This window comes from Macaca mulatta, chromosome 1, assembly GCF_049350105.2.
Source record: "Macaca mulatta isolate MMU2019108-1 chromosome 1, T2T-MMU8v2.0, whole genome shotgun sequence".
Lineage (NCBI taxonomy): Eukaryota > Metazoa > Chordata > Mammalia > Primates > Cercopithecidae > Macaca > Macaca mulatta.
This window is the reverse complement of record NC_133406.1, coordinates 234,902,184-234,928,495: the sequence shown is the minus strand read 5'-3', so window position 1 is coordinate 234,928,495 and position 26,312 is coordinate 234,902,184. Positions and strand designations below refer to the sequence as shown.

The 26,312-nt window shown below is 50.5% G+C and overlaps 1 protein-coding gene across 50 annotated transcripts in view; it reads right to left on the bottom strand.

Moving 5' to 3' along the window:
• The window catches only part of NPHP4 (nephrocystin 4), a 137,181-nt gene that overhangs the window by 14,570 nt on the left and 96,299 nt on the right, over positions 1-26,312 (bottom strand). For all 50 annotated transcript variants that reach the window (XR_013408751.1, XR_013408746.1, XR_013408728.1 and 47 more), the window contains 4 exons: positions 26,071-26,258; positions 12,251-12,411; positions 8,691-8,871; positions 2,645-2,770 (listed from right to left, as the gene is read on the bottom strand). Coding sequence is in view for 42 of the 50 variants with exons in the window: in XM_077976498.1 (XP_077832624.1) it covers positions 2,645-2,770; positions 8,691-8,871; positions 12,251-12,411; positions 26,071-26,258 (656 nt within the window). In the remaining 8 variants the exon portion in view is untranslated. The remainder of the gene's footprint in view (positions 1-2,644; positions 2,771-8,690; positions 8,872-12,250; positions 12,412-26,070; positions 26,259-26,312) is intronic.

Here is a 26,312-nt window from a genome sequence, read left to right as displayed (position 1 = left end):
GGGAGTCGGGTGGACGTGCAGTGTCTGCCTTCCAGGAGCAGATGTGGGGGCGGGCCTCCCAGGACCACCTGTGCAGGGAGGGAGCTCAAGAGCGCGGCTCATGCTTTTTGCAGCTCCAATCTGCAGAGTTCTGAGATCCAGATAAAGATGATAACTTTATACCCTGGTTTCCACAGCATTCCCTCCTTTCCTCAGCCTCCAAATTAAAAGCAATTCTGACTCTGGTCCTTAGATCCAACGCTATCAACACACCACCAGGGGGTTTTCTAGGGGAACGAGGCCATGTTCTAGAAGCCCACGCTCTCGGGATCTTAAAGGGTCCACTAATGCCTTCACCCAGGGCTGCTGGCCTCAGTCCCTCGGATCAGGAATGGGGGTAAGGGGTTGTCCCCTTGGCAGGAGGCCTTCAGCTAGTAGGTGGTGAGGGATGAAGCTCAGAGCAGGCCTGGCCCCCAAGTTCCTGCTCTCAACTCCACCCCAGCTGCCCCTGGACTGCCTGGCCCCCAGGACAGCCCGTCTCCTTTGGGGTGGCCCTACTCAAACCAGGGATATACAATGACTCATTTAGCAAACCAACAGAAGCTGAACAGGGTCAAGCACTGGCAGGCAAAGGCTCAGCCACCACTGGATGGGCCAGGCCCTTCCTTCTGACACAGAGCAGGAGCTCAGGGTGTTGGGTGGGACTGTACTAGGTGACCATGTGGCCATGCCACAGGCTGACACATGAGACTCCCAGACAATCGCTCAGCCCGGCACAGGCAGGGCAGCTGAGGGGTGCCCCAGCTTAGGGCCTGGGTCCTTCCTCACTCTCTGGCACCAGTAGAAACTTCCCACAGGAAACCAACGCCAGCCTGAGCTCTCCCCGCCTGGTTCCACCTGTATGGGGCGTTGGCACCCCCTGCAGAAGCCTCCACACAGTGGGCAGCAATGTGACCCCTGACTCCTCACAAGGAAACAGGTGCCACTGTCAGGTCCCTCACCACCATCCAATTTTAAAGGCGGTAAACTGCTTTGCAGATGCCCCGAGTGGCTCTCGGGCACAGGTTCGGTCTGAGCTACTTGCAGCTACAGCCGTGAGTGAGGGACCTGGGGCCTGGGCAGGTGGGGGTTTACCATGAGCTCAAGTCTTCACATTGCATCACCCCAACAAATACCTCTCGTGGTCCCAGTGAAACAAGAAATGAAGTTACAGAGTGACCATGAGACTGCACTTGGGGTGAGGCATGAAGCACTAAGAAGCTTCTTAAAACTTCGTGCAACTTGCTAATTGCAGAACCTTGCTCCATGGGTGAGACATGTGCTTTTAAGGGACACCTCCTATGCCAGTTCTGAGCAAAACAGGGTCTGGAAGATCACTGACCTCAGGGCCTCTGATTGTGTCAGCGAGTCCTGGGTTCCTGCTCCCTGACAGCTGAGCCCTTGACCTGCTGCGCCTGGAGGCAGGGTTTTATCAATAACCTCAGCCTGGCTCCTAGAGCTCAGGCACTTCTCTCTATGGAGCTGCTTCTCCATCATACTCTAGGTGGTCTGCAGGATCAGCTGAGGATGAAGGGCACTGACCCCAGGGCAGGGAATCCAGATTCTAAGCCAAGTTCACCCCTTAGCCACAGCACTGGCCAAGTCACCTGACCTCTCTTCATCTCAGTTTCTTCAAAATTACAATGAGGAAGCTGGGCCAGAACACTCTACCCTGCCTGGATCATGAATCCCTCTGAGCCCCTCATGTCTGCTCCCAGGGAGAACGTACAAGTTTACCCAGAGTTCCTGGGAACATTGCAGGATGGAACCCAAGGGCCCCTCCCACCTCTAACAAGCCACAGTTCCAAGGCCCAGCAACACACAAAAGCGCACGACAGCTTTGAATTCACACAAAATGATCTGCAACCTCTGGAAAAAATGCTCCTTAAAGAGCACTTCCCACTTGTAATTCAAATGATAAGTACTTTATATTCAAGTCTGTGAGGCCTTAAATTTTAAGGGGAGAGAAAAACTTCAGAGCCTCCCTGCTGTGAAACACATTTTCACCTAACCCAGGTCTTTCTCTCAAAACGAGGTCTGTCTTTCCCAAGCTCCATAATTGGCTTCTCTCTTCTGTTCACAACATGGGGGACCTCAGCTTGTTTTGAAAATCAGTCTAGGTTCATCCTGACCTTCTCTCCATTTCTCCTTCCCTTGCAGATGAGCAGCCAACCAGACACAAATGCCCCTGGCAGGGTTCCCACTTCAAACAGCACAGTCGCCTGCAGAGCCCAGCCTAGAGCACCAGGGTGTGATCAATGTGGTGGCTCGGTGGGGCCTGCAGGTCCACAGGGGCATCCAGCCAGGGCACCAAGCTGCACATGGGCAGTACAGTCCTGCCCTAGACGCAGAGGGGCGTTAAGAGCATCATGAATGGTGCATATGCACAGGCGCGCACACGCGCGCATACACACACACACACACAGATGCAGCCTTCCACCTCTCACATGCCACTCACGACCCACCTGCACGTGGACAGCACAATGCCATCCTAGATGCAGAGGGGCATTGTCAGCACCACGAATGGTGCACATGCACACACACACAAACACACATACACACAGTCTTCCACCTCTCAGCCCCACTCATCACCCACCCGCACATGGGCCCAACAGTGTCAACTCACGCCTTGAGCTTCCACTTGTGAGGAGGCTGCCTCCAGAGAAGCGGCTGGCTCCATCATTTGAGATGACCCGAGATCTGGATGGTGGCAATGTGCTACAACCTCTCACTTTCTGTTCACACAGGTGACCTAAATGAAAAACATCCCAACATAAGCCACTAACCCCAAATGAGAATCTGATGAAACAGATCAACCCACCACATAAGCAGTTCTGGCTTTCAAATGGCCCATCTACACCCTGGCATGCTAAGGCCCCACCGCCTCTGTTTTCAATGTTTTGCAATTGAGAGAGAGGTGGGAGCTCGTTCTGCTGTGAACTTTCTGCTGGGTCTTCATTCTTCTGCCGTGTCAGCAACAGCCTCTGTTTCCTGGTGATGAATGAAAGCGTGTGGCACTCACAATTCACTGCACACGGATTCTTACTTCTGGATCTCTGGGTCGCAAGGTGGGCTGCCTCACAAACTGTAACCTCGGCCTCTTGATGGCCACATTGTTCAAGGAGAGTACATTTACCCGTGCAAATGTCTGACTCCACACACACCCAGGGTGAAAGAGTCCCCACAAACTGGAGCCTTCACCAGAGCTGTGTTCGTAACAGAAGCCTTTGGCGAGCAAGCAGTGTGGCCTCGGGACAAGCGTGTCTTGTGGCTGGTGGGTGTGGTGCCCTGCGAACTTGCAAACCTGAGTATCCTAGGGAAAGCCGTGCTTGCCCACGGTACACTCTCCTGCGAGGATGGGACCCACAACCTCAGTGTGGCCTTTACCTCCCCAAGGGGTGAGGCAGAGCACTGCCAACGAAGCTGTGTCCCAAAATGAAGCACCCAGGGTGTGTGCAAAATGCTTGTGTCATCAATCTCCTTAATTCCGACGAGGCAGTGTTGAGTGTCCTTGGGCCTGGGATGTCCTCACCATTTTCCTGGGAGCTGTTAAAAGCGGGAACCCCTTCTCCGGGCTGCCTGCCTCTCTGCATCCCTTCGCTTCTGCCCACCCTCAGCCCCAGGGGAGGGAGGGGCTTCCACACTGGCCAGGTCCCTCCTCAGCCTTGGCAGATCCACCTGCTGCGTCAGGTTCCCTCCCCTCTTGCCCATCAGGAGCTGCTGTTTCCAAGGACAAGCCCAGTGCTGGGAGCATGCCCATGCGCAGGCGCCTGCAGAGGAGCCACATCCTCCATCCAACCCAGGTTCTCCCGGTGACAAAACTGGAGCTGACGGAGGTGTCTCTCTAGAATGATTCTGAGCTGAGGCTGGAAAGGGAGCGCCCATCCTCCCAAGGGAGCCAGGCAGGTCTCCGAGCTGCTCTACCCGAGTCCAGCCCCTCCACACCCCAGCGAACAGCACCTGGATTCTGGAAGGATCCAAAAGCCAGACACTGAATCTCAGATGGTGACACCAAACACATTGGTGGGACAGCAGACCGGCCCCCAAAAAGGGCTGTTGAGGGCAAAGGCCCCGATGTGGTGGTGGAAAGAGGTTAGATTTAGCAATCACAGACAGCCTGGAGTCAATGTCTAGAAAACTTCTAGAAGAGTTTCACTTCACAGATGGATGGAAAGCTGGCGACACAGCAGCAAACAGTCCCTGCGGCCCTCAAAGAACTCACATTCTCCCAATTCTTAAGTTCCTTTGGTCATCTTGAGTTCTCTCTCTGGATCTCAGTCCAAGCCGGGCTGGCCTTTCTGCCACCTCCTGCAGGCTGGAGCTGTTCTTGGTCATCTGTCCCTGCTTCAGTCTTCGTAAGTTCTTTCAAAACTGAAGCTCCGAAAGCAACTGTGGCAAAGGCACTGGCGCGTTGGCCGCCTCCTCCCATCTGTGCACGAGCACAAATGCAGAATTCCCTGGCTCAGCGCCGTCCCTGGAGGCAGCTTGAAAGCTCACTGGGCAGCAAACGTGGGGTCAAGCTGCCTGCTCACCTGTGCTGAGAATTCGGCTCTCAAGGCCAGGTTCTGATGGCCACGCTCACAGCCGTCACCAGAAGGATGGGAAGGCTGACTGCCTCCTCCCACGCCACAGCTGGCAACCAGAAAGGCCAGTGGCGCACTTACCAAGCCATCTCTTTCCAGGAGAATTTCATTCCTTCCGATGTCCCAGTAGCTGACATCCCCTGCCTCCTGTTCTTTCTCCTTGACCCCAACGTCAGCACCGTGCTGTGCAGCAGGACAGCCGTGCTGACCTCCCCCTTGGCCCAGGTCCCTGCTACATCCCCACAAAGATGCAGCCTCCACTTCCCCTGCAGGCCCTGCACTGTGCTTCCACATTTGGGCTACCAACCGACTCCCGGCACCTACAGCGTCCACTCAGTCCTCACTCCAAGCCGGCTTCCTGAGAACAAGCACCTAGAACAAGGGCTATTTCGGTCTTCTCCCTGTTGCTCTTAGACCCTCCCTCCTGTGCTAGCCTGCCATGGCCACCTCTGCTCCCACAAGCTTTGCAGGGGTCTCCAGCTTCCCCTCAAGTTAAAGCCCATCCCCTCCCGGTGGAGGCTGCAGAGCCTCTGCCCAAACACCCTCCTCTCTCCTGCCAGGAATCCGTTTTTGGCCCTAAAACTCGTGGTCACAGGATCAAGATCCCCGTCCCCAAGAAAGAAACCCAGATCAGCGCTCCTTCACACGAATAGATGTCCATGCCCCATAGGCTGTATCTCCTGAAGCCCAAGGAGAACAGGGCTCCAGATAAGAAGGGCGCTCAGGCTTCTTATCAACGCTTTCATCAATCTCTGCACCACGGCACCAGGTTCAAGGGCAAACACCAACACAAAGAAGCCACGATCAGGGTCCTCAAAGACCTCCCAGATTCATGTGGGAAAACGGCAGACAAGCAGGCTGGGGCGGGGAAAGGACAGCAGCCTGAACCAGCCCAGCCTGACTGTGCCAGGGCCAGAGGTGGGGGCACCGGCACTGATGTTCACGCTCCAGGCCATGCTGCCCTCCACATGACGGGGAGAAAGTGCCACTGATGTCCACGCTCCGGGCCACGCTGCCCTCCACATGACAGGGAGAAAGCGCCACTGATGTCCACGCTCCGGGCCACGCTGCCCTCCACATGACGGGGAGAAAGTGCCACTGATGTCCACGCTCCGGGCCACGCTACCCTCCACATGACGGGGAGAAAGTGCCACTGATGCCCACGCTCTGGGCCATGCTGCCCTCCACATGACGGGGAGAAAGTGCCACCGGCCCCAAAGCCTCAGTTTCCCACTCATGAGCTCAGCGTTGTCCTGGCTTCTTGCTGCATGTGTGTGTCTTCCCACGAGAATTCATGGCAGGGGCAGCAGCTCATGGGCTGGCAGTCCTGGCAAGCTCTCTGTCACATCCTGAGGACCTGCTCCAAGAAGGAGGGGCCTCCCAGCACCTCTGTTCACTGTGGGCTGCAGTGGGTTCACCCCACACCAGGGGCAGCCCAGAAGGCTCCACAGCTTTCTCGACCACCTTCATCTGCTAGCGAGTGGTTCCCTGAATGGCAGACGAGAAGGCCTCTGGTCCACTCACATCTGACTGGAGAGGGCACTGGGCTATTTTAAGCCTGAACTATGCACCACCCCGAAAAGTACTAAGAGATCAAGGAAAGTGTTACAAGGCCGAGCTGGGTCCAGACAGCTCCCAGGGCAGGCGATCAGCCTTCTTGGAGCTCAGGCTCGCAGGACACCTAATGATGACAATGGCTGCAGCGGGTGGGACCAGCAGGACACGGAACCCTGCTGGGCTTCATGAGCATTTCCTCTTACTATATTTATACTTAGAGCACATGGGAAAATAAAGCAGGTAAGCTGAATTTACACCTGCACGCTCACTCAAGAAGGGTACAAGCGGCAAAGGCACTGCATTTCATCAGGGCACAACTTGGGTGTTAGATTAGTGCAGGCTTTCTTCCCTTTCCATGAGACAGGTTACGCCTGCACCAACACATCTGCTACAGGGGCAGGAATTCCCTGCAAACATACCGGGCTCCTGATGCAGCCCTGCAGCTGGAGCAAAGCCCACCACTGCCAACCGTGTGACCCCACAGCCTGGTCGTCTGTCAGAGTCCATCACCACCCAGTTCTCCTAGGATATCCCATGAGAACACAGATGCTTGGCCTGTGAGGCCATCTCTGCAGATGCCGGCCTCCCCCAGGAAGGGCCACAGAACACAAGTAACACCCAAGCTCCCAGCCGAACCCCTGTCCTACTCCACAGCTAAGATCACTGGGATCAAAGAAAGCAATCTGGTGCTTGCAGTCCCTGGACGACAAAAGCTGTGACCGAAAGACAGTGCGAAAGAGGCTGCCAAGGAAGTCAGCAGGCCTGCGTGGAGCAGCCACCAAGCACGAGGGCAGTCCTCTCCCCGTCATCAGAGTCCCAGGGCCCTGGGTCCAGCTGGCAGACGCCCGTGTCCCCAGCCACGGCACAGGCTTCCTTGCACGGCCTCAGACAGGAACACGCACTGTGAATGCAGCCGGCCCAGAGCAGAACCCAGGCTGAGGCCGAGGCTCAGGCTCCATCCCGCTCAGTCACCCTGCAGGCTTCCACGGCCGGCACCCACGCTGCTGGCAGAGAGAGGCCTACTGTACCACAGAATGGCCAGTTTTATGAAGAAAGAAAAGCCATAACACTTTTTTTCCCCAAAAAATGCGGAATTGACGGAGGAGAGCCAGGCTCGCTGCACGGATGCGCAGAGCGCTGCGGGTGGCATCTGTCCTTTGTTAAGACCTCTCCCTCTCCCGTGGGCACTGGAGGCTCCCGGGCTGGCTATCTCAGCCTTCCCTTCCCATGAGCTTATCTCTCTCTTGCAGGCAAAGTATGAAAATGACAATTGGAGATAACATATAATGGAGGCAATCTTTCTTCTGAAGATAAGATTTTAAAACCTGGAGTCACTGCACATTTGTGAGCTGGAGAATTAAATGTAAAAACAACCCGCGCGGTCTCCGACAAGAACACGCCTTGCAGCTCCCTTAGTTGCACGCGGGCCTTTGAATAACGCCTCCTGCTCACATGTGGCTCATTTATTTCTCCGGAACCTAATTGAGTTTTGCTGTGTCCATATTGTCTATTTTCCAGGCCACCTCGGATCTACATTCATAAACAGGCAGGCAGAGCCTCCGAGCCAACTCAACGGCTGTGCACTTGAGCCCGTCCGCCGGCCCCCCCAGCCTGTGTGCTGCCAGTGCCGGGTGGATGTGGCCCATGGGGCTCTGGGGTTTACAATCAGGCTGGGTTCTGAGGAGTGGAAAATTCCCTAATAAAATAGCAGAGAAGTCTGAATCTCATGCAGACAGACACAGCTTTGGAAACACCACACAGCTTAGTTTTGTTGTGCTTTCAATTCTGCCTTGAAAAATCCCAAACGTTCCAGAGGACCCTCGGGAGGTTCAGTGAGCTTGTCACTGGCCCTACAGGGTCCCACGTTGGTCATCTGCCCTGAGGTGCACACAGGCAGGCACCCAGCCTTGTGTCCCTCGACGTCCCATCAGCAGCCCCTGTCCCAGCAGAGGCCTCAGTCAAAGCCCCTGGAACGTCTCAGGTGGGACCCTCCTGAGCCACCCAACCCACGTGTCCCACCCGCCATAGTCCTGGACATGGAGTGAAGTCCAGGGCTTTGCTCAGTCCCTCTAACGAGCAATCGTGGGGCACCATTTTCTATCAAGTCATGGTGCTGGGCCGAGAAGAAGTGCGCCTCTCCATTCTCCTCCTCCTGGGCTGCAGGGAAGTTAGGAACACTTCCCTTGTCTGTACTCCATCATGAGACACAGGGAAGTCTATCCCGGAACCCGATCACTGTATTTGAGGACTGTCCTGGAGATCCTCCAGGGATGGCACCAAACAACAAAATGCAGGAGAGCCCGATGACTGATGACCTCTAACCCCGATGAGAAATTCAGAATGCAAACAACTGGTTCCAGGACAGACTCAGCAGCCAAGGACACAGGCTCCATGGCCAAGCTGGTGAGAATTCTGCCGGTTTCTTCCTGGGCCCGTGAAGCCCATGATGTGGCCCCTGTCCGAGGGAGCCCACACTCTACCAGAGGGGTTGGGCGGCCACTGGAGAAACGGTACAAGGCTGGGGACTCTTACCCACATTGGCCAAGGTCAGGTGCAGCCGGCCCTTCACCACCGAGTGGACACCGATGGGCTTGACGCGGCCAAACCCCAGCACGTCTCCACTCACCACCATGGTGTCCTGCTCATATTCGGTTGCCACAACCTCAAGCTCATGGGAGGCCTGCACAGCTGGCCGGCCTTGGCGGAGGAGATGCTGCAGAGGAGAAAAGCGCGCTCAGAGGCTGGAGCCGGCCCCGAGGACTGGAAACCCACCAGGAAAAGCCGCTGTGGATGGGAGGGAGTGTGCACAGCAGGACAAGACCCTGCACCACACTGGGGGGTGAGGGGGCGGCGAGCCAGGGGCCAGCGTCTTAAAGCAAGAGTCCTTATTACTGGGGTCTTTTCCACAAAGTCTTAAGTAAAGTATAACTGGATTTACCCACTGAATAAACACCACTGGGCCCTGTGAAGGCATAAGTGGGTCTGGCAGCTGCCCTGGAGGACCCTCCCCTCCACAGGAACCAAGAGCAGGAAAGAGGGCAGCCAAGCAACACAAAGGACTCTGAGCCAAGCGTGTCTGGGACAGCGAGGAATCCAGGACGGAAACCTGAACCAGACTCCAGGAGGAAGACAGGCCATTCACAGAGAGGGCAGGGAAGGCAGAGAAGGCCGGGGAGGCAGGCAGGCCAAGGGCACAGGGTACAGGGTATGATGCCTCCCCCATCTCCCTGGGCCAGGAAGCATGGCTGGGTAGGGGCCTGTGGGGCCCAGGGAGGGGCCGTGGGGCATGAGGGGCCCACCGGGAGCCCTGGGCTGGGGTTTGGCCCGGATCTGCATGCCAGGCCAAGGTTGCTCGGGGCAGGGTGGGAGCAGGAAGCCTCAGACCCAGCAGTGCCTCAGCAGGACTTTCCTGACCATGGGCTCCTCTGCTGATCAGATTCAACGGCTCAGTACTCTGCCTGAACACCAATGCTGTGAGGCGTGTGGGGGATGACAACGGCCTCACAGCTGCACCCCAGGCGTGGCTGGGACACTCTTCCCCGTGTGCCCTCTCTGCTCTGGTGCTTCCTCTCACATAAGCAGCAGTGTGGGAGCAGATGAGGTTCCGGAATTTGTAATTCTCCAATTTCTACAGCAACAAAAGTGCCTGTCTCTGGGAGTGAAACGCCAGACCTGACCCTTCCCTTGTGGGTCTGGGGGCTTCTGGTCGCCACAGACCCTGCTCGCTTTGCCACATTCGTCTACACTGCATACGATCACTGCATAGACATCGATGATTCCGGAAACTCAGTCACTGGGAGACTGAGAAGATATGAGAAGCCTCCTTTGGAGAACAGCCAACAAATATAAGAAACCATGTCGGCCTCTCCAGGAGGCAAGGAAATGCAAACAGAATCAAGGCACCATTTTCCTCCCAAATCATTATCGAAATGGCCAATGGCGACTGGTTTAAAGGCTGACATCCTGTGAAGCCAAGGGCATGGGACGCAGTGCCCTCTGTCTTCAGGAAGTGCAGGCCGGGCTGAGCCTTTGGGCCAAACCCACATCTGGCTCTGCACGCCTGCAGCCCTCATGTTGGCGCCGTCAGAATTCTACTTCCGGGAACGTGTCACTGGGGAGAAAAGGATGGTAAAGAGCACAAGCTCCAGAGACAGAATGAGGCTGAGACTCCGTCCTGATTATCACCAGCGTGATCCTGGGCCTCTGTTTTCTCCACCAGAAACAAGGATAAAAACAGAACTGCCCCAGGGCTGGGCTGGGGGTCACACTGAAGGCAGCACAGGAGCTGTCTGTCCCTGGTGGAAACTCTTCTCATCGCCGTAGCAACGTGTTACGGCCAGTATCCCCAGGAAATCAGCTAAAGACGGGGGTAAAATTGAACTTCAAGAAGTCCACAGCAGTGATTAGCAGAAGGAAAAGCCACCGCAGCGACCCGCAACAGGAAAAGCTCAAACAAGATGAAAGCTGGCCCCGCCTGCGGAAAGTAAGTCCACCAAAGGCTAACCAGAGCATCCTAACTCTCCCGGGAGCTGGAGTCAAGAGGATTCTCTCTGATCATCTCAGTTTTCATGTTTTCTACCTAAGTTTTAAAGCTACAAGATTCTATTTTAGAAAAGTGAAGCTTTATATGTAATTGATTCAAGTCTATGTCAACAAGTGTGATGGCACTTGTTTAAGGGGCTCTTCGTGTAGGAGGAGATCAAATGGCTTCCGTCTCCATATGGGACAGCAAAGAGGGGGTACAAGGTTTGGCTGGGCATGACGGGGGAGCCACTGCCGCCCCACACGTGCCCAGCGGGGCCCGGCTCTACCTCCCACACCGCCTGCCTCCTTCACTCCTCTCCACCATGCAGCGCCTGCTGGGGTTGAGGCCTGTGCTAGAGATGCTGCGGTGTCAACACCCAGTACTGCCTTGGGGACATCAAAGCCAGCATGGGAGACAGACAAGCAAGGGCCACGATGACCCTGCGGGGCCCATGCCATGACCCTGATAGGAATAGAGGCCCAGGGTGAGGCATGAGAAGAGCAGCCAAGCCCTGCGGAGTCCCTGCCACCTGCAGACCCCGCCCTGAACGTTCTGTGCACCGCCCACCACCCTGGGGGGCATCAATCTCCTCTAGAAGTCACAGGGAGGGGGATGGAGCCTGGATCAGTCCGTCAGACACAGCGAGCCAAGAGCAGACCAGAGAAGAGCAGCTGGAAAAACTCCCAGACGCCCACACCCCTCACCCCGAGAGCACAGTGCGGCTGAAGCAGCAGAGGAGTCGCGCTTCTCAGGGGTCAGCAACTGCTGGAGAGGATGAGGCTATAAGACAGGAAACCCCGGGGGTTCAGCCGTGTCAGGAATCCAGGGGGAAAGCAGCTCTGTGGCACTCAAGAAAAGTGGGGAAATCTCAGAGACTCAGGGCCTGCAAAAATGATGCCACATCCTCTCCCAGCTCCGCCCCATGGCCTGAGAGGAGAAGTCTCAGGACACCATGGAAGTGTGTGAAACTGGCCCCAGGCCTTGGCCCAAGAGTTGCTATGGGGTCCCCTTCATACAACGGAGAAGCCTTGGGAAGAATCCCAGGGAGGACGAGTGAAAGAATCCATGGATTAAGGTTTTAGTATACAAGGAGAATGGAAAACTACAATTAGTAGAAGAGATCCTAATTTTCATTAGAATGAGAAAAGCATGACACATGTCACTGACCTTAGGAATCAGGTCACCCTGCATGCCCCAGTCATTCGCGTATCCATTTATTCATCCTCAACCCACCTTGGATGTACCTGCCCTCACCACATTTACCACATGGAAGGAGATGAAGTGACACTGCCTGGTAGGTCAGTTTGCAGGAGAAATAGATAACTGAGTTTGATCTTAAGAGCTTCCAGAGCAAACAACTAGCATTATAGAATTCAGACAGTGAAAAATCTTTTCCTTTCAAGAAACAGAGAATGCAGCACTATTTTTTAATTAGTGAACAAAGAAGGCCAACCAAGTCCTGCACAGGACAGCGCCCACTCCTTCCAAGCAGACAGACGCTGGAAGTGTGACTTGTCCCGTGAGGGACGCAGCTCCCACTGTGCCTGTCCTTCAGGAGAGCCACTACCTTCATCTGGACGGCGGCAGATCCGATGAGCAGCAGGGAGTCTCCGTCCCAAACGTCGATCTGCAGGGTCTGCACGGCGAGGTAGTGGGCGAAGCAGCGTCGCTCACCTGGCTTCAGGAACCCAGGGCCCACCATGTACCTCAGTTGGAAGCCACGAGACCCTGTCAAAGAGGCCCCAAACGAGGGCAAAAGTAATTGGAGTCATTCATCATCTTTACACTTGGAAGAGATTTCGGCTCTGGTCATGATTACTAATTTCTGCTTCTGTCATAGCTACAGTTAATAGACACATTAATCAAAAACATCATAAAATATCCAAATTAACAGAATGAAGAGTCATGTTCAGAAGAACTACATTTCTTTCCCATAGAAACAATCAACTCCTCCCAAAATAAGATTTATGGTTTCACCAAGTCCTTGTAATAGCCTATGATGGATGGGAACAAATGTCCTTATGAGGCTGGCTGGGGAGTTTATTATTCTGGGCAGGCAGAATTTAAGAAAAAATGTAGTCTACATCTGCTGTCAAAACTGGCATGTTCACACACACAGGCAGAGCTCAAACCGACATCAGGCTTAGAAATAATGTGTGAGACAGCCAGCAGCCCCTCTCCTGGCCCTAAAGCAGGACTGCACCTGCCCCATGGGTATCCCGGGCTCCTCCTGTGGGGTATGTCCTGGTCATCAGGCTAAGAGATGGGAACTGGACTGCGGCCCCTGCCTTCATCTTCTTGAAGTGGCATTATCATTAATTCTAAATTGACAAAAATGCCATTGGAACCATCTTTAGTTAAAGTTCGAGGAACAGCAATGCTGGGAAGAATTTCAAAACAACATTATCTCTCTTTCTATCAATAATGGCGACAACATTCCCAAAGCCCACAATGAGCAGAGGAAGGAATGAATGTTTACTCAGTACCTCCAGTGCCAGGCCCCAAGCCAGGCTGAAACTTGGCCACAGGTCCTCTCCACCCAGGCTCCAGCCACCTCAAGCCCCACAGGATGACCACAGACCACATCCCATCTGCATTTCTCAAGACCAAAGGACAAGGAGTGAGCACAATGTGTCAGGACAGGGGACTGAGGGGGAGTGAAAAGTGTAGGGCCCAGGGTGGGCCCCAAGGAGGTGGAGCAAAGACCCACTGCTCAGGCCCGGCACTGGCCACAGCAGGAGCTCACGGGGGCATCTTGGGGCAGAAAGGCAAGTAAGGAATCTGGACGAAGACCAAGGAGGAGATGGTGATTAACATCACCCAAGGGCAGGCATGTCCCCAGTGTGGCACCTCAGAGATGATCAGCCACACGGCCCCCACCCCTGCCCTGGCCCCACCTATCCTGGACTGTGGCATCTAGTGAGAGATCACGGCAGACCCATGCACAGATGGGAGCCTAGTGGCACTTCTTGCAGGGGCAGCAGGCCCTGGAACAAAGACCCATGAGCACCAAAGCCTGGCTCAGGGCATGACCTGCCCTGACCTGGGCTGCAGAGGAAGGAGTTGCCCAAGCCCTCCCTCCATACTGGCCACGCCTTTGCAGGCCAACTCCCCAGTGATACCCTGGGTACGCTGCAACCCTACCTCAGCCTCTCCCATGCCACAGATCCTCCTAGAGCTCTAGGCACTTGACCCAACGGGACCCTCTGTTTTGTCTCCCGGGGAGCTCCTTCCAACGTCCTGCTGGGCCGGCCCCCGCTCCATCACCACTATACCCCAGTACTGCCAGGTCCTTTCAATGCCACCATTAATTCATTCACTCAGCAAATAAATGACTGCGCCCCCTCCATGCGGGAGGCCCTGCACAGGGTAGTGCTGGGAGAACTGGACAAGCAGGGCCCCACCCTTAAGGAGCTCAGGGTCTCAAGGACAGAGACACTGATCCCAGAGCTGACAGCATGCTGAGAGCTCTTGGAGTGGGCAGCAGGGGGCGGCGCATGCTAGGCAAGGGGCCATCCTGGTCTGGGCTCCTCTGACCAGCCTCCCAACTCTCCCCACCGGAGCCTCAGACCTTTCCCCTCCCTGTCTAGCTGGGACAAGAGGCTCCTCCGTGGCCAACCCTGAGGTCTAAGCTCCCCACAGTCCACCCTATGTCATTTCCATCCCACTCACAAGTAAAGGAAGCCGGCCTCCAACTGAACTAAGAAGACTGCCGGGGCAGTGGCCCTGTCCTCCCCAAGCCCACCTCCTGCACCCCCATCACAAACACCGCGCCCCAGCCTGGATAGAATCCTCACTGCTTCTGGGGTTGAGGAAACAGAAAACATAGTAATGGTAGAAACTAACCACTCTCCATTCAAAGGCAGATCCAGGCAATGACGAATGAGTAACCATCTAGAAGACCAGAGTAGCCAACTCCCACGGTGGCAGGGATGCGGGGTGCAGGGATTCATCTTAACACAGCACCCCAGTGACAGAGAAAACAACTTTTCAAGTGTATTTGGAACATTAATATAAACTAACCATATATTAGGCCACAAAAAACTATGCTCCATAAAGTAGAAATAATACAAATAATATTCTCTGAACATAATGCAATAAACTAGAAATTAATACACTAGCCTGGGCAACATGGCGAAACCCCACCTCTACAAAACACACAAAAGTCACCTAGGCATAGTGGTGTATGCCTGTAGTCCCAGCTACTCATGAGGCTGAGGCCCATCGCTTGAATACAGGAGATGGAGGTTGCAGTGAGCTGAGATCGCACCACTGCACTCCAGCCTGGGCTACGGAGCAAGACCCAGTCTCAAAAAAGAAAAAAAAACAACAAAAAAAGGTAAAATTTTTTAAGAAACAAATTTGCAAATAAATAACTTTCTGTCAAAGGGCAAACACAATTGAAAAAGATTTTCTGGAAACAGTAATAATAATGAAAACACTACTTATTAGTATCAACAATCATAAGGCAGTAATCACAGGAAAATTCATAGCCTTGAATCCTGTATATCCATACAAACAAAGAATTAAGATAAATGAACTAAGCAGCTCAAAAAAAAAAAAAAATAGGGAAATAGCAAAGTATACCAAAAATCAAGGAGAAATGAGAGGACAGTAAAGATAAACACAAAATTTAATCAAATAGAAAACAAAACAATAGCAAAACCCATATGACATAAACTTTAAAACTCTTCAGAAAGACGCACAGTGGAAATGAACAGATGGAAAGGCAGTCTTCTCTGGGACCATCATCTCCTAGCTCTTGGGTGTAAATTCTCCCCATGTGATGGAATGCCCACAAGGATCCCTAAAAAGTCCTTATGGAAAACTAAATAAGCAAGAATACCCAGGAAAACCCTGCAAGGAAGATCAATGTGGTGAGAGCTCAGCTTGCTAGAAATTCAGGCAATGAAAGAGGCTCTGACTGAAGGCACAGTCCCAGTGACCACAGACACAGCCTAGTGCAGAGGACGCAAACCGCAGACCGAGGCCAAGCTCAGCACAGATATAAGAAATCGTTTTTATGTTTTTAATGAGTTGTAAACAAAAAGAAGAAAATGTGACAGACAACACAAGCGGCCCAGGAAGCCTAAAATATTTACTAGCTGGCCTTTAACAGAAAACAGTTTGGGCCAAGTCTAATGGAACAAATTAGAAAATACAGAAATAACCCCAAATGCATGAAGAATGTTGGTCCATGATGATGGTGGCTCTCCAGTCACCAGAAAACAGACAGGTTTTATCAACAGGCATGGGGTCTGCAGGATAGACATGGGAGACAAAAAAATAAAAAAATAAAATTTCTGAAAAAAAAGTTACCACTTTTTTTATTTTTGTGTTTATGTCTAAACATAAACAAAACCTGCAAGTCCAAGAACATGAGCCTAAATCGCTCTGTAAAGCGGGAGAGGAGAAAGCCTTTCTGTCTATGACTCAATAATTCAGAAGCAAGAAAAGACTGATACATTCGACTACATTTAAAAAAACCCTTTTATATAGCAAAGCCCACCATAAGCAAAGTAAAAAGACAAATGAAAAGTAGGAAAACACATTTGCAATTATTACTGTATCACGAAGGTTCTTCTCCCTAATAAGAGCTCCCCAGAACAGAAGATGAAATAGACTAAAAACATGATAGAATAATGGGAAAAGATATGAATAGAAGTTTGGAGATAAAGACAAATACAAAAGATACTCAACTTGACTCATCATAAAAGAAACGCAAATTAAAACTGCACTAAGGGCCAGGCGTGGTGGCTCACACCTGCAATCCCAGCACTTTGGGAGGCCAAGGTGGGCGGATCACGAGGTCAGAAGTTCAAGACCAGCCTGGCCAACATAGTGAAACCTTGTCTCTACTAAAAATACAAAAATTAGCTGGGCATGGTGGCTCATGCTGTAATCCCAGCTACTCAGGAGGCTGCGGCAGGAGAGTCACTTGAACCCAGGAGGTGGAGGTTGCAGTGTACCAAGACTGCGCCACTGCACTCCAGCTTGGGCAACAGAGTAAGACTTCATTTCAAACAAAACAAAACAAAAAAACTGCAATAAGATGGACTTCACATCTATGGGACTGTAAAGCTACCAGCCGTTAATGCCCCATCGTGACAGCGAGCAAGAGGAAACCAGCAGCCCCGGGGATTGCCAGTGGAGCCCCAGGCGGCGGCACCCGGCACAAGGTGTAGGGCAGTGTCTGTCAATACCAATGAAGCCTATGATTCCATAATCCCCTTTCCAGAACCAGAAAGAACTAACTGCTAAGACAGTGAAATACTGGAAATGATGCAAATGTCTATTAGGGTGGTTGTGCTGAGTAAACAGCAGCACAACCACCCCACAGAGCATGACGCAGCTACCGTAGAAACGAGCACAGCTGACATCTGTGCAGCCCACAGAGCATGACGCAGCTACCGTAGAAACGGGCACAGGTGATGTCTGTGCAGCCAAACTTGGGCTATGACGTTAACTGAAAAAAGCAGGGAGCAGAAGAGTGTATTTGGTACGTTATCACTGAATTAGAAAACAGGGAAAATAAAATGTAAATGTTTGCTTATTTTTGAAAAAACAAATCAATAAAAACACTGGAAGGATCAGCCAGAAACGAAAAGTCTGGTTACCGTTAGGGGGCTGGGCAGGGGGTGGAGCCCGCGGGGATAAGGGAAGCAGGAGCCCTGAGCACACACTGGACTATGGTGTTCAACTTTCAACCATGTAAATATTCCAAAAAATTTAAATCAAAAAGGAAAGCAAACATAAAATTGAAAACAAATTAAAACAAATGAATCATACTGAATATCAAACTGGAGATAAGAATTATTTCCAGGGCTTTTGGTCACACTAGACCAATTCTGCACCCTTGGTGGGACAGAGCCCAAAAGGAACTGTGAAGAACCCGACTTCAGCAGGACGCGCACTGTTGACATTAAGTCAACAGTTCACATCAGCAGTGTCATTGGGAAAACGCATTCTATACGTTGTTAGGCAAAATAAATAAGTAAATACACGATGAGAAACCATGATTTTCCGTGTAAGAGAGATACAAATAATATAAGGAAATTTATGAGAAAAATTCTAAATCTGACTTAGGAAGATCAACATGAACTCACGTTTTAACATTCCCCCAGCTCTTCCCGGCAAAAGGCTTTGAAGCAAGAAGACTCAGAATCAAAGCACCTCATATCCTTTTTCTTTTTTTTTTTTTTTTTTGAGACGGAGTGTCGCTCTATTGCCCAGGCTGGAGTGCAGTGGTGCGATCTCGGCTCACTGCAAACTCTGCCTCCAGGGTTCACGCCATTCTCCTGTCTCAGCCTCCCAAGTAGCTGGGACTACAGGCGCCCACCAAAACGCCCAGCTAATTTTTTTGTATTTTTAGTAGAGACGGGGTTTCACCGTGTTAGCCAGGATGGTCTTGATCTCCTGACCTTGTGATCCACCCGCCTCAGCCTCCCAAAGTGCTGGGATTACAGGCGTGAGCTACCACGTCCGGCCAGCACTCCATATCCTGATCTCCGAAACGTCATGTCCATTCAGACGGACCAAGCTCCACAGAGAAATGGGCCCTGGCTGGCGGCAGGGAGAACACAAGATAAGCCTGGAACCGGCACTGCTCCAGAAAGCAGGAGGCGCTCAAAGGCCAATCAGAGTAGGTGAAAGGCCGGAAGGGCTCCTGGAATAATAATGAGTGCAATCCAGCGCATCGATGAAGATGCAGGAGGCCACAGCCACACTCCAAAGACAAAGGAAAACAGCCAGATACCTAACGCTGGGATCGCCACTACTGGGCTAACTATTCCACCGACTTCTCACTCTGAAAACCGGCAATTAAAGGGAAAGAATTAAACCTTTGTCTTTTTGGCGCACATATCTTTTTGGAGCACGTATCTGCAGTTCATCCCGTCAGTAGGGAAAGTTCTTTTTTAACAAAGAATGTGAGCTAATAAAGGCAGAGCAGACCAAATGATAGAATTAGACAAACTACCATTTCAAAAACACCAATTAAATAACTGACGCAAGCAAAGCTCGGCCCAGGCTGTTACAAGAGGTGGGAGGTTGCTGGGGACCAGATATTTCCACGAAGAAAAAAAATGGCCCAAGGAATTCTTCAGTCAGTTCAAAGGGAAAAACTCTCTTTCTACAGGAAAAACCTAGGGGTGGGCATCTTAACCAAGCGACCAAATCGGCGTCGTAACAATGAGATGGTCTGGCACTCGCGCCTCCTGAGGTGGTGGGCTGTGAAGCACACAGCACTGACAATGAAGGGTTCATGCTGAGATCCAGAATCAAACTGAGCTTTCGGCCCTCGCTCCCAGTGTTCAAGAACTACAGGGATAAAGCAACACGTTCAACAACAGGAAGAAGCAACCGATAAGCACGGAACACGGGACGTTCTGCAAGACAGCTCACTTGGTCTCTCTCGAAAGCCAGTGTCACTGGAAAAGAATGCAGACGACTACCAGATTAAAGCGATAATCACAAATACAATACAGGAACCTGGGCTGGATCCCAGATCAAATAAACATACATGGGGGACAAATGGGGAAATGGTACTATGAAATTTGTATTATCTTAAATGTGATACTAGAATTGCACATATATAAAAGGGGACCCTTATTTTTAAGAGATGCACGTTGCTTATTTAGAGGTAGTGTTACCATGCATGTCTACAACTTACTTTCAAATAATTCAAGATAAACAGTTAAGCAACATTCCAAAATATGGCACGGTTTCTGCAGGTGGGGACATAGGGGATTAGGGCTCTCGCAGAGGGCCCGAGAAAGAGGAGATCCACTAAGCAAGACATGGCGAGGCCGTGCTAGGTGGCCCGGAGCAGGACTGGAGGCTGGTCTTATGGAGATGCCTCTCGGCTGGGAGAGCCCAGGGAGGGGAAATGGACTGGCGTCCTTCAGAAGAACAGATACTCTTGGCTGATCCAAAATTCAGTGACTTCAGCTCTCACACGGAAGAGGGCCCCACGAGACAAAAACACCAAGAGAAACATGTTAGGAAGCAAAAGGCCAGGACAGGAGCAAAGAAAGCAAAAAGGGTCGAAGGCACCAAGCCCAGGGCCGAGGAGGGAACCAATGCACGCGGGGGAGACCATGCCCTCAGCAGAGCCCCCCGAAAGGTGCAGGAGGAAGAGGTGATGCGAAGAAAGGCCACTCACAGCTCCGAACACCCAAAAAAGGAGAAACCCACTCTCGGGAGCCCTGGGCTCCTCCAGGCCACGGGCGTGGCTGCGGGAAGCTTCAGTTCAGGAGGACCAGTGTGCAGGGCCTTGGCACACCCCCCAACGGCTTTGCCAGGAAGACAGCCCCGCCTCAGATGCCGCTCTCTTAGTGGATCTTCCTCCCGATCAGGACGAGGCAAAGGCCTGGGAAGCTGGAACCAAGGCGTTCTCCCATCTACCCTCATTCACTCAGACACCCGAGTCTCTGGCAATGTCAAATTTTGGATTCTGAGAACATAATTTTCCTTAGGACAACTATTCAGGGGCTGGGAATTGGCTTGTCTAAATTTGGTGGGTATGGGGCCAGTGCTTTCAAATCCTACATGTCCTATTAACTCTGGTGACGGGCTATGGAAAGAATGCCTATCAATTCAAACACACACATGCATACACACACACACACACACAGACAACACACTAGAAAATGGGCAGGGGGGACCTGAACACATGCCTCATGAACGACGATACCCCCGAGGCCAGCAGGCCTGTGAAAGGCACTCAGTATCATCAGGGAAGCTCCGACCACCAGATGCCTCCACATCAGGATGGTTCAAAGAAACAAAGAAAACCAGTGATCACCATGTGACTGGCGAGGGCATGGCGCTGTCTGGGCTGCTGGGTTCCCGCTGATGGATGTGGAAGCTGGCACAGCACGAGGGAAACCTGCCTGGCAGATCCATTAAACCTAACAACAGGTGCTGCTCCACAACCCAGCCGTTCACTCCCAGGCACATCTCCAACACAACGGCCCGTGCGCACCAAAAGCACACTCGCAGCAGCATTACGCAAAAGAGCCAAAAACTAGAACCATTCCATTGCCTATTCGAATGGAGAAGTATCACAGAATCACCAGACACTGGGTTTCTCTACAGCCAGGAAAATGGAAATGCTACTGCTATAGACACAACAGGGACCTCACAGACAAGAGGCCAGCAAAAGAAGTGGGATTCAAAACAGAACATAAAACATGATCCCACCGAAGTCCAAAAAAGGGGGCAAAATTGATCTATGGTGGCGGAATTCAGAAGGGTGGTTCCCTTGGGGGAGGTGAAGGACTGGGGTGAGGGAGGCCTCTGCATCCTGTTCCAGAGCCCCTTCCGGGCTGGGAGGTGGTTACACAGATGTGTTCACTTGGTAAAATTTGTACCTTTTATAAAAATTAGCTCAAAATGGATCACAGACCTAAATGTGAACCACAAAACTATACAACTCCTAGGAGATAACACAGAACAAAATCTAGGTGACCTCAGAGATGGCTTTTCAGATACAACCCATGCACAATCCATAAGAGAAATAACTAATGAGCTGGACTTCATTAAAATGAAAAACTTCACTCTGCCAAACATACTGGTAAGAGAATAAAAAGACAAGCCATAGATCGGGAAAAAACATTTGCAGAATACGTATCTGATAATGGACTTGCATCCAAAATGTATACAGACATCCGTTCAGGTATCTGAGCAGAAATCTCATGAAGGAAGATGTACAGAAGGCAAATAAGCATGAGAAGATGCTCCACATCATATGTCACTAGAGAACTGCAAATTACAACAACAAGACACCACTGTACGGCCTGCTAGAGCGGCTAAAATCACAACCACTGACAAGACCAAATGCTGGTGAGGATACGGAGCAACCAGAACCCTCATTCACTGCTGGTGGGAACGCAAAAAGGCCCAGCCACTTTGGAAGACAGTATGGTGATTCCTAACAAAACTAAACATACTCTTACCACATGATCCAGCAACCACACTCCTTGGTATTTACCTGTGAGTTGAAACATTATGTACACACAAAACCCCGTACACAAATGTTTCTAACAGCTTTATTCAAAATTGCCAAAAACTGTAAACTACCAAGATGCCCTTCAAGAGGTGAATGGAAAAATAGGCTGTGGCACGTACGTGCAATGAAGTGTCATTCAGCAATCCAAGAAATGACTGAGCGAGACATAAAAAGCTATGGAGGAACTTTAAATGCACAGTGCTGGAAGAAACCAGTTTTGAAAAGCTGCGAACTATGATACCAGTTGTATGACGTTCTGGAAGAGGCAACATGGAAACAATCAAAAGAACAGCAGTGCCCGGAGAGGAGGGGAGGGCTGAATAGGTGGAGCGCAGGGGGGTGGAGGGCGATGAAGCTATTCCGTATGATCCATCATGGTGGATCCACGATGTCATGTATTTGTCAAAAATCACAGACTGTATAATGCAGAATGAACTTTAGCGTAAACTATGAGTTTAGTTCATAATACTTTTTAATACTGGTTCATCAATTGTAACAAATGTGTCACACAGCAGGTATGGTGGCTCACATCTGACATCTCAGCACTTTGGGAGGCTGAGGCAGGAGGATCACTCGAGCCAAGGAGTTCAACACCAGCCTGGCCAACATGGCAAAACCCCATCTCTATAAAAACTACAAAAAAGCATTAGTTGGGCACGGTGGTGCATGCCTGTGGTCCCAGCTACGTGGGGGCTGAGGTGGGAGGACTGTTTGAGCCCAGGAGGTAGGGGTTGCAGTGAGCCATGATTGTGCCACTGGACTCCGGCCTGGGTGACAGAGTAAGATCCCGTCTCAAAAAAAAAGAAAAAAAAAACCTGAAAACAGAACGTGTCACACCAACGCAAAGTGTTAATAATAGGAGAAACTCTTGGAGGGGGAGGTCCTATGGGAACTCTCTGTACCAGCTACTCAATTTTTCTGTAAACCTAAAACCGATCTAAAAACATAAAATTATTAATTTTTTAAAATAATAGAACCATGCACTGGCAATCTGTGCTCTTTACCATATGCATGTTATATAGTTCAACAACAACAACAACAAATATCTTTTAAGTGAGGCTTATGAGAGGCTCAGTCCTGAACTGATGCAACTCCCAAGGCCCTAGGGAACCGTGCCCGCCCAGGGAGAACCCTCCCGCAAGCTGCGGCTGCTGAAGGAAGCCCAGACCTGCCCAGGCAGAGACTCAGCTACGTAAGAAATGGAAATCAGTCGGGTGGGGTTTTTTGGGACTTCAACTTAAGAATTTTGGACTTTGAATTTTAATTCATAATGACAAGAAAATTTGATTTTGGAGTTTCATTTCTTTGGACTTCAACCTGCAAGGAAATTTAATTTGGGGACTTTAATTCCTCTCTGGGAAATTCATCATGGAAAGGGGTTTATATTCAAGTCAGGAGCATCTCTAAGTGGTTGGCCTTTTTTATTGAACGATCTCAATGCTATCATTTAACTTCACTGCAGAGCCTCTGATGAGCTGTGCTGGATGAAATGACTGGATGGAATTTGGAATGGGAAACAGAGTAGGGAATGAGTCTTCAGCAGTGGGTACAGAGGAGCCTTGAGAGCAATGCATTAATCCAATCCATTTTACAGCCTTCTGGGGACATCAGTTGGACTGCCTACCGAAGGCCTCCGGAGAATTGAAAAAGGAAAGGTGGTTGGCTTAGTTGAAGTGATTCAGGAAGGTTGGAACCGCCCTGGTGGTGACTAGTCCCCTCCCCGCAAAGACAAAGGCCATACCCCTGGTTTAGTAATGATGAAGGCCAATGAGTTGAGAAAACCAAACCCCGGAGATGTTGTAGGAGCACGGAAATGTTGTAGGAGCATGCCCTTCCCTGGCTTCACACCTCCATGCAAAGGAGCCTCCTGTGGCCTCTCTCTGCCCAGCCCCCATGCCTCTCAGGGCGAGAGCAGCTCAACTGACTGGGGATGGGGAACAGACTAACTGAGCTAACTAACTAGGCTGCTCACTCCTCCTCCCCACTCTCTTCTTTTCAGATCTGCCCACAGTCCAAGATGTGCTTCCAGGCATGCAGAGAGGCGAGGGCTCACCCCAGGTGCAAAGCCCGCTGCTGTCTGGCCAACTTCCACCTGCATCAAAGGCTATCCACATTGGGGGCTGGCACCAGTGGGCACAGCTGGCTCTCAGACCAACCAAGTCCTACACCCTCTTTATCATGAATAAATGCATGATCAAGACAGTGATATTTTCATCTCCGCCATCTGCCTCTCTTGATTGACTGTGCCCATGGACAAGAAACAAGAAGCATGCCCTGTTGTACCTGGTGACCCTGGTGCCCAACTGTTTGGCTGACCTGTTCTATTGTTTTGTCTTCTGAGCATTTACACTCATCAAATTTTTTTCCTTCTACTTTTATTGGGTTTGTTCTGTCTTTTCTCCCCCCAAACTTCTTAAGTTGAACAATTAAAACAATATCTGAAAGTGTACTTTTCTTCTTCACCAACACAGGCATTTAAAACTGTAAATTCCCCTGTATTTACAATTTTACTTGCATCTCCTAAGTTTTGATATGCAATATTATTTTGTCATTCAGTTTTAAATAATTAGGCATTTCTATTTGAGGTCTTCATTGACCCATGGAATAATTAGAAGCATGTTTTAAAATTTAAAAAAATAAAGCAGTTCAGAGTGGTTGTAGGGGAGGGAGTGACTGACTTCTGATCTTGTGAAATTATGACCACAGAAAGTTATAAAATTAGATTTTATACCAATTCTCTCAGTATAGGGGATGCCTACTTGGTGAGCTAAAAATAAATATATGAATGATGATCCGTTTTTCTAAGTTTCAAAGTATGCTTTAAAGTAATGCATATTCTCTAAATGGGGTATACAGGTTTTCTCAGATCACCTTTTTAAACTGTATTTTATAATATCCTTATTAATTTATTTCTGTTTGATCATCAATCTACTGAGAAGTATGTCTAGATCTCCCATGATTGTGGGGTTTTGCCGATTTCTCCTTATAAGTCCATCAAGTTCTCCTTTCTATCTTGAGGTTACGTATGTTAGAAGTTCGCGGATTCAGAACTGTTTCTTTTCCTAGTGAATTACTTTCTTGGTTATTGTTTAACAGCCTCCTCGATCCCTAGCGCTGCATTTGTTTTGTGTCTCTATTGTCAGGCGCCATTGTTAGGCTACTTCCATTTGAGGTCAGTACTTCAACATCACTTTTCCCACCTGCCACTTTCTACCTCGAGAGGCAGCAGTGTTTGAGACCCCAGCTGGGTCCCTTATGAGTTGTGTCACTAACCAAGATGGGGAAACTGACCATCAATAAAAATACCAACATGTCAGGTGTGTTTCTATTCAATGTAGCTTTAATTTATTAGTTTACAATGATACCTGAAGAAAAAAAAAGTCATTGGTGCCCATCCTTGAAGGATGCCAGGGAATCATGTAATTACTTCAGAAACTGGCAAATAAAGGGAAGAATCAAGTATTATCCAGCCTTTCCTATACAAACCGCATCTCAATGTAAGCAAAAAGTTGATGTCGGGAAGTTTCTTATTTTGGAAGCATCCCAGCTAACGAACAAGGGAGGTGTTCTAGAAACAGAACGTCACCACTGCACAAATGACACAGCAGTGGGCATAATGGCTGCTGGTGCAACATAAAAAGAAGTAAGCATTCGCCAAGGGCGCAGCAGAGGTGAAGGGGGTGGCACAAACATCACCCGCTACAAAGAATTCTTGCCAAAACCAAAAACAAAACCAAGTGTCTAATCACGCATCTGGATCTAACTCCCAATTGACAGGTAAAGAGGGGACAGAACAACACCTTTATGTTACCACCAGGATGCAAAAACAAAATCCAGACTGTGAGGTGGATGCTCTACAGTACAACGTGGCTTCTTCAACAAATACATAAAAAAGAAACAACAGAGACAGGCACAGTGACAGCAACTGCAGACAGACTGAAGAGTCACACTGCTCCACGACCAGTGTGGACCTTATTTCTGGACAAACTGAAAAAAATGTTATGAGGTTACTAGCAAAATTGTAACATTGGCTAGATACTTGATGGTATTAGGAGTTACTATTTTAGGTGGGAAATACCAATTATGTTTTTCAATAAGAATTCTTAATTTTTTAGATATACATAAGGAAATATTCATACATGAAATTCTGTAATGTCTGGGATTTGCTTCAAAACAACCCTGGCTTGGGGGAGGACGCTGGGTTGGGAGGTAGCTAAGAGCTGCTGGGGCTGAGTGTCTGCTGCACTGGTTCACCGTGTTATTCTAATGTTGTATATGTTTTAAACTTTTCATAGTACCACTTTCATAACATTGACAATTTACACACACAACTCAGTACAGAATGTCTCACCTCTGCCACGCACATGAGTACTCACCGGCATCAAAGGTGCCGTCTCTGCTCACAGGCACGAGGATGTGGGTCAGGGCACCGGAGCCGGGCTGGCCGGCCTCATCCAGCTGGACCAGCTGCAGTCGTGGCGTTGTTGCGGGTGGGAAGCGGTAGAACTGGAAGGTGAAATACACAGTCTTTGGCCATGATGTTCCTCGGCAGTCCTGGGCCACTCTGAATCCAACAACAGCTCTGGGTTAATCGAGTATCCATGGCACAGAACCTGAG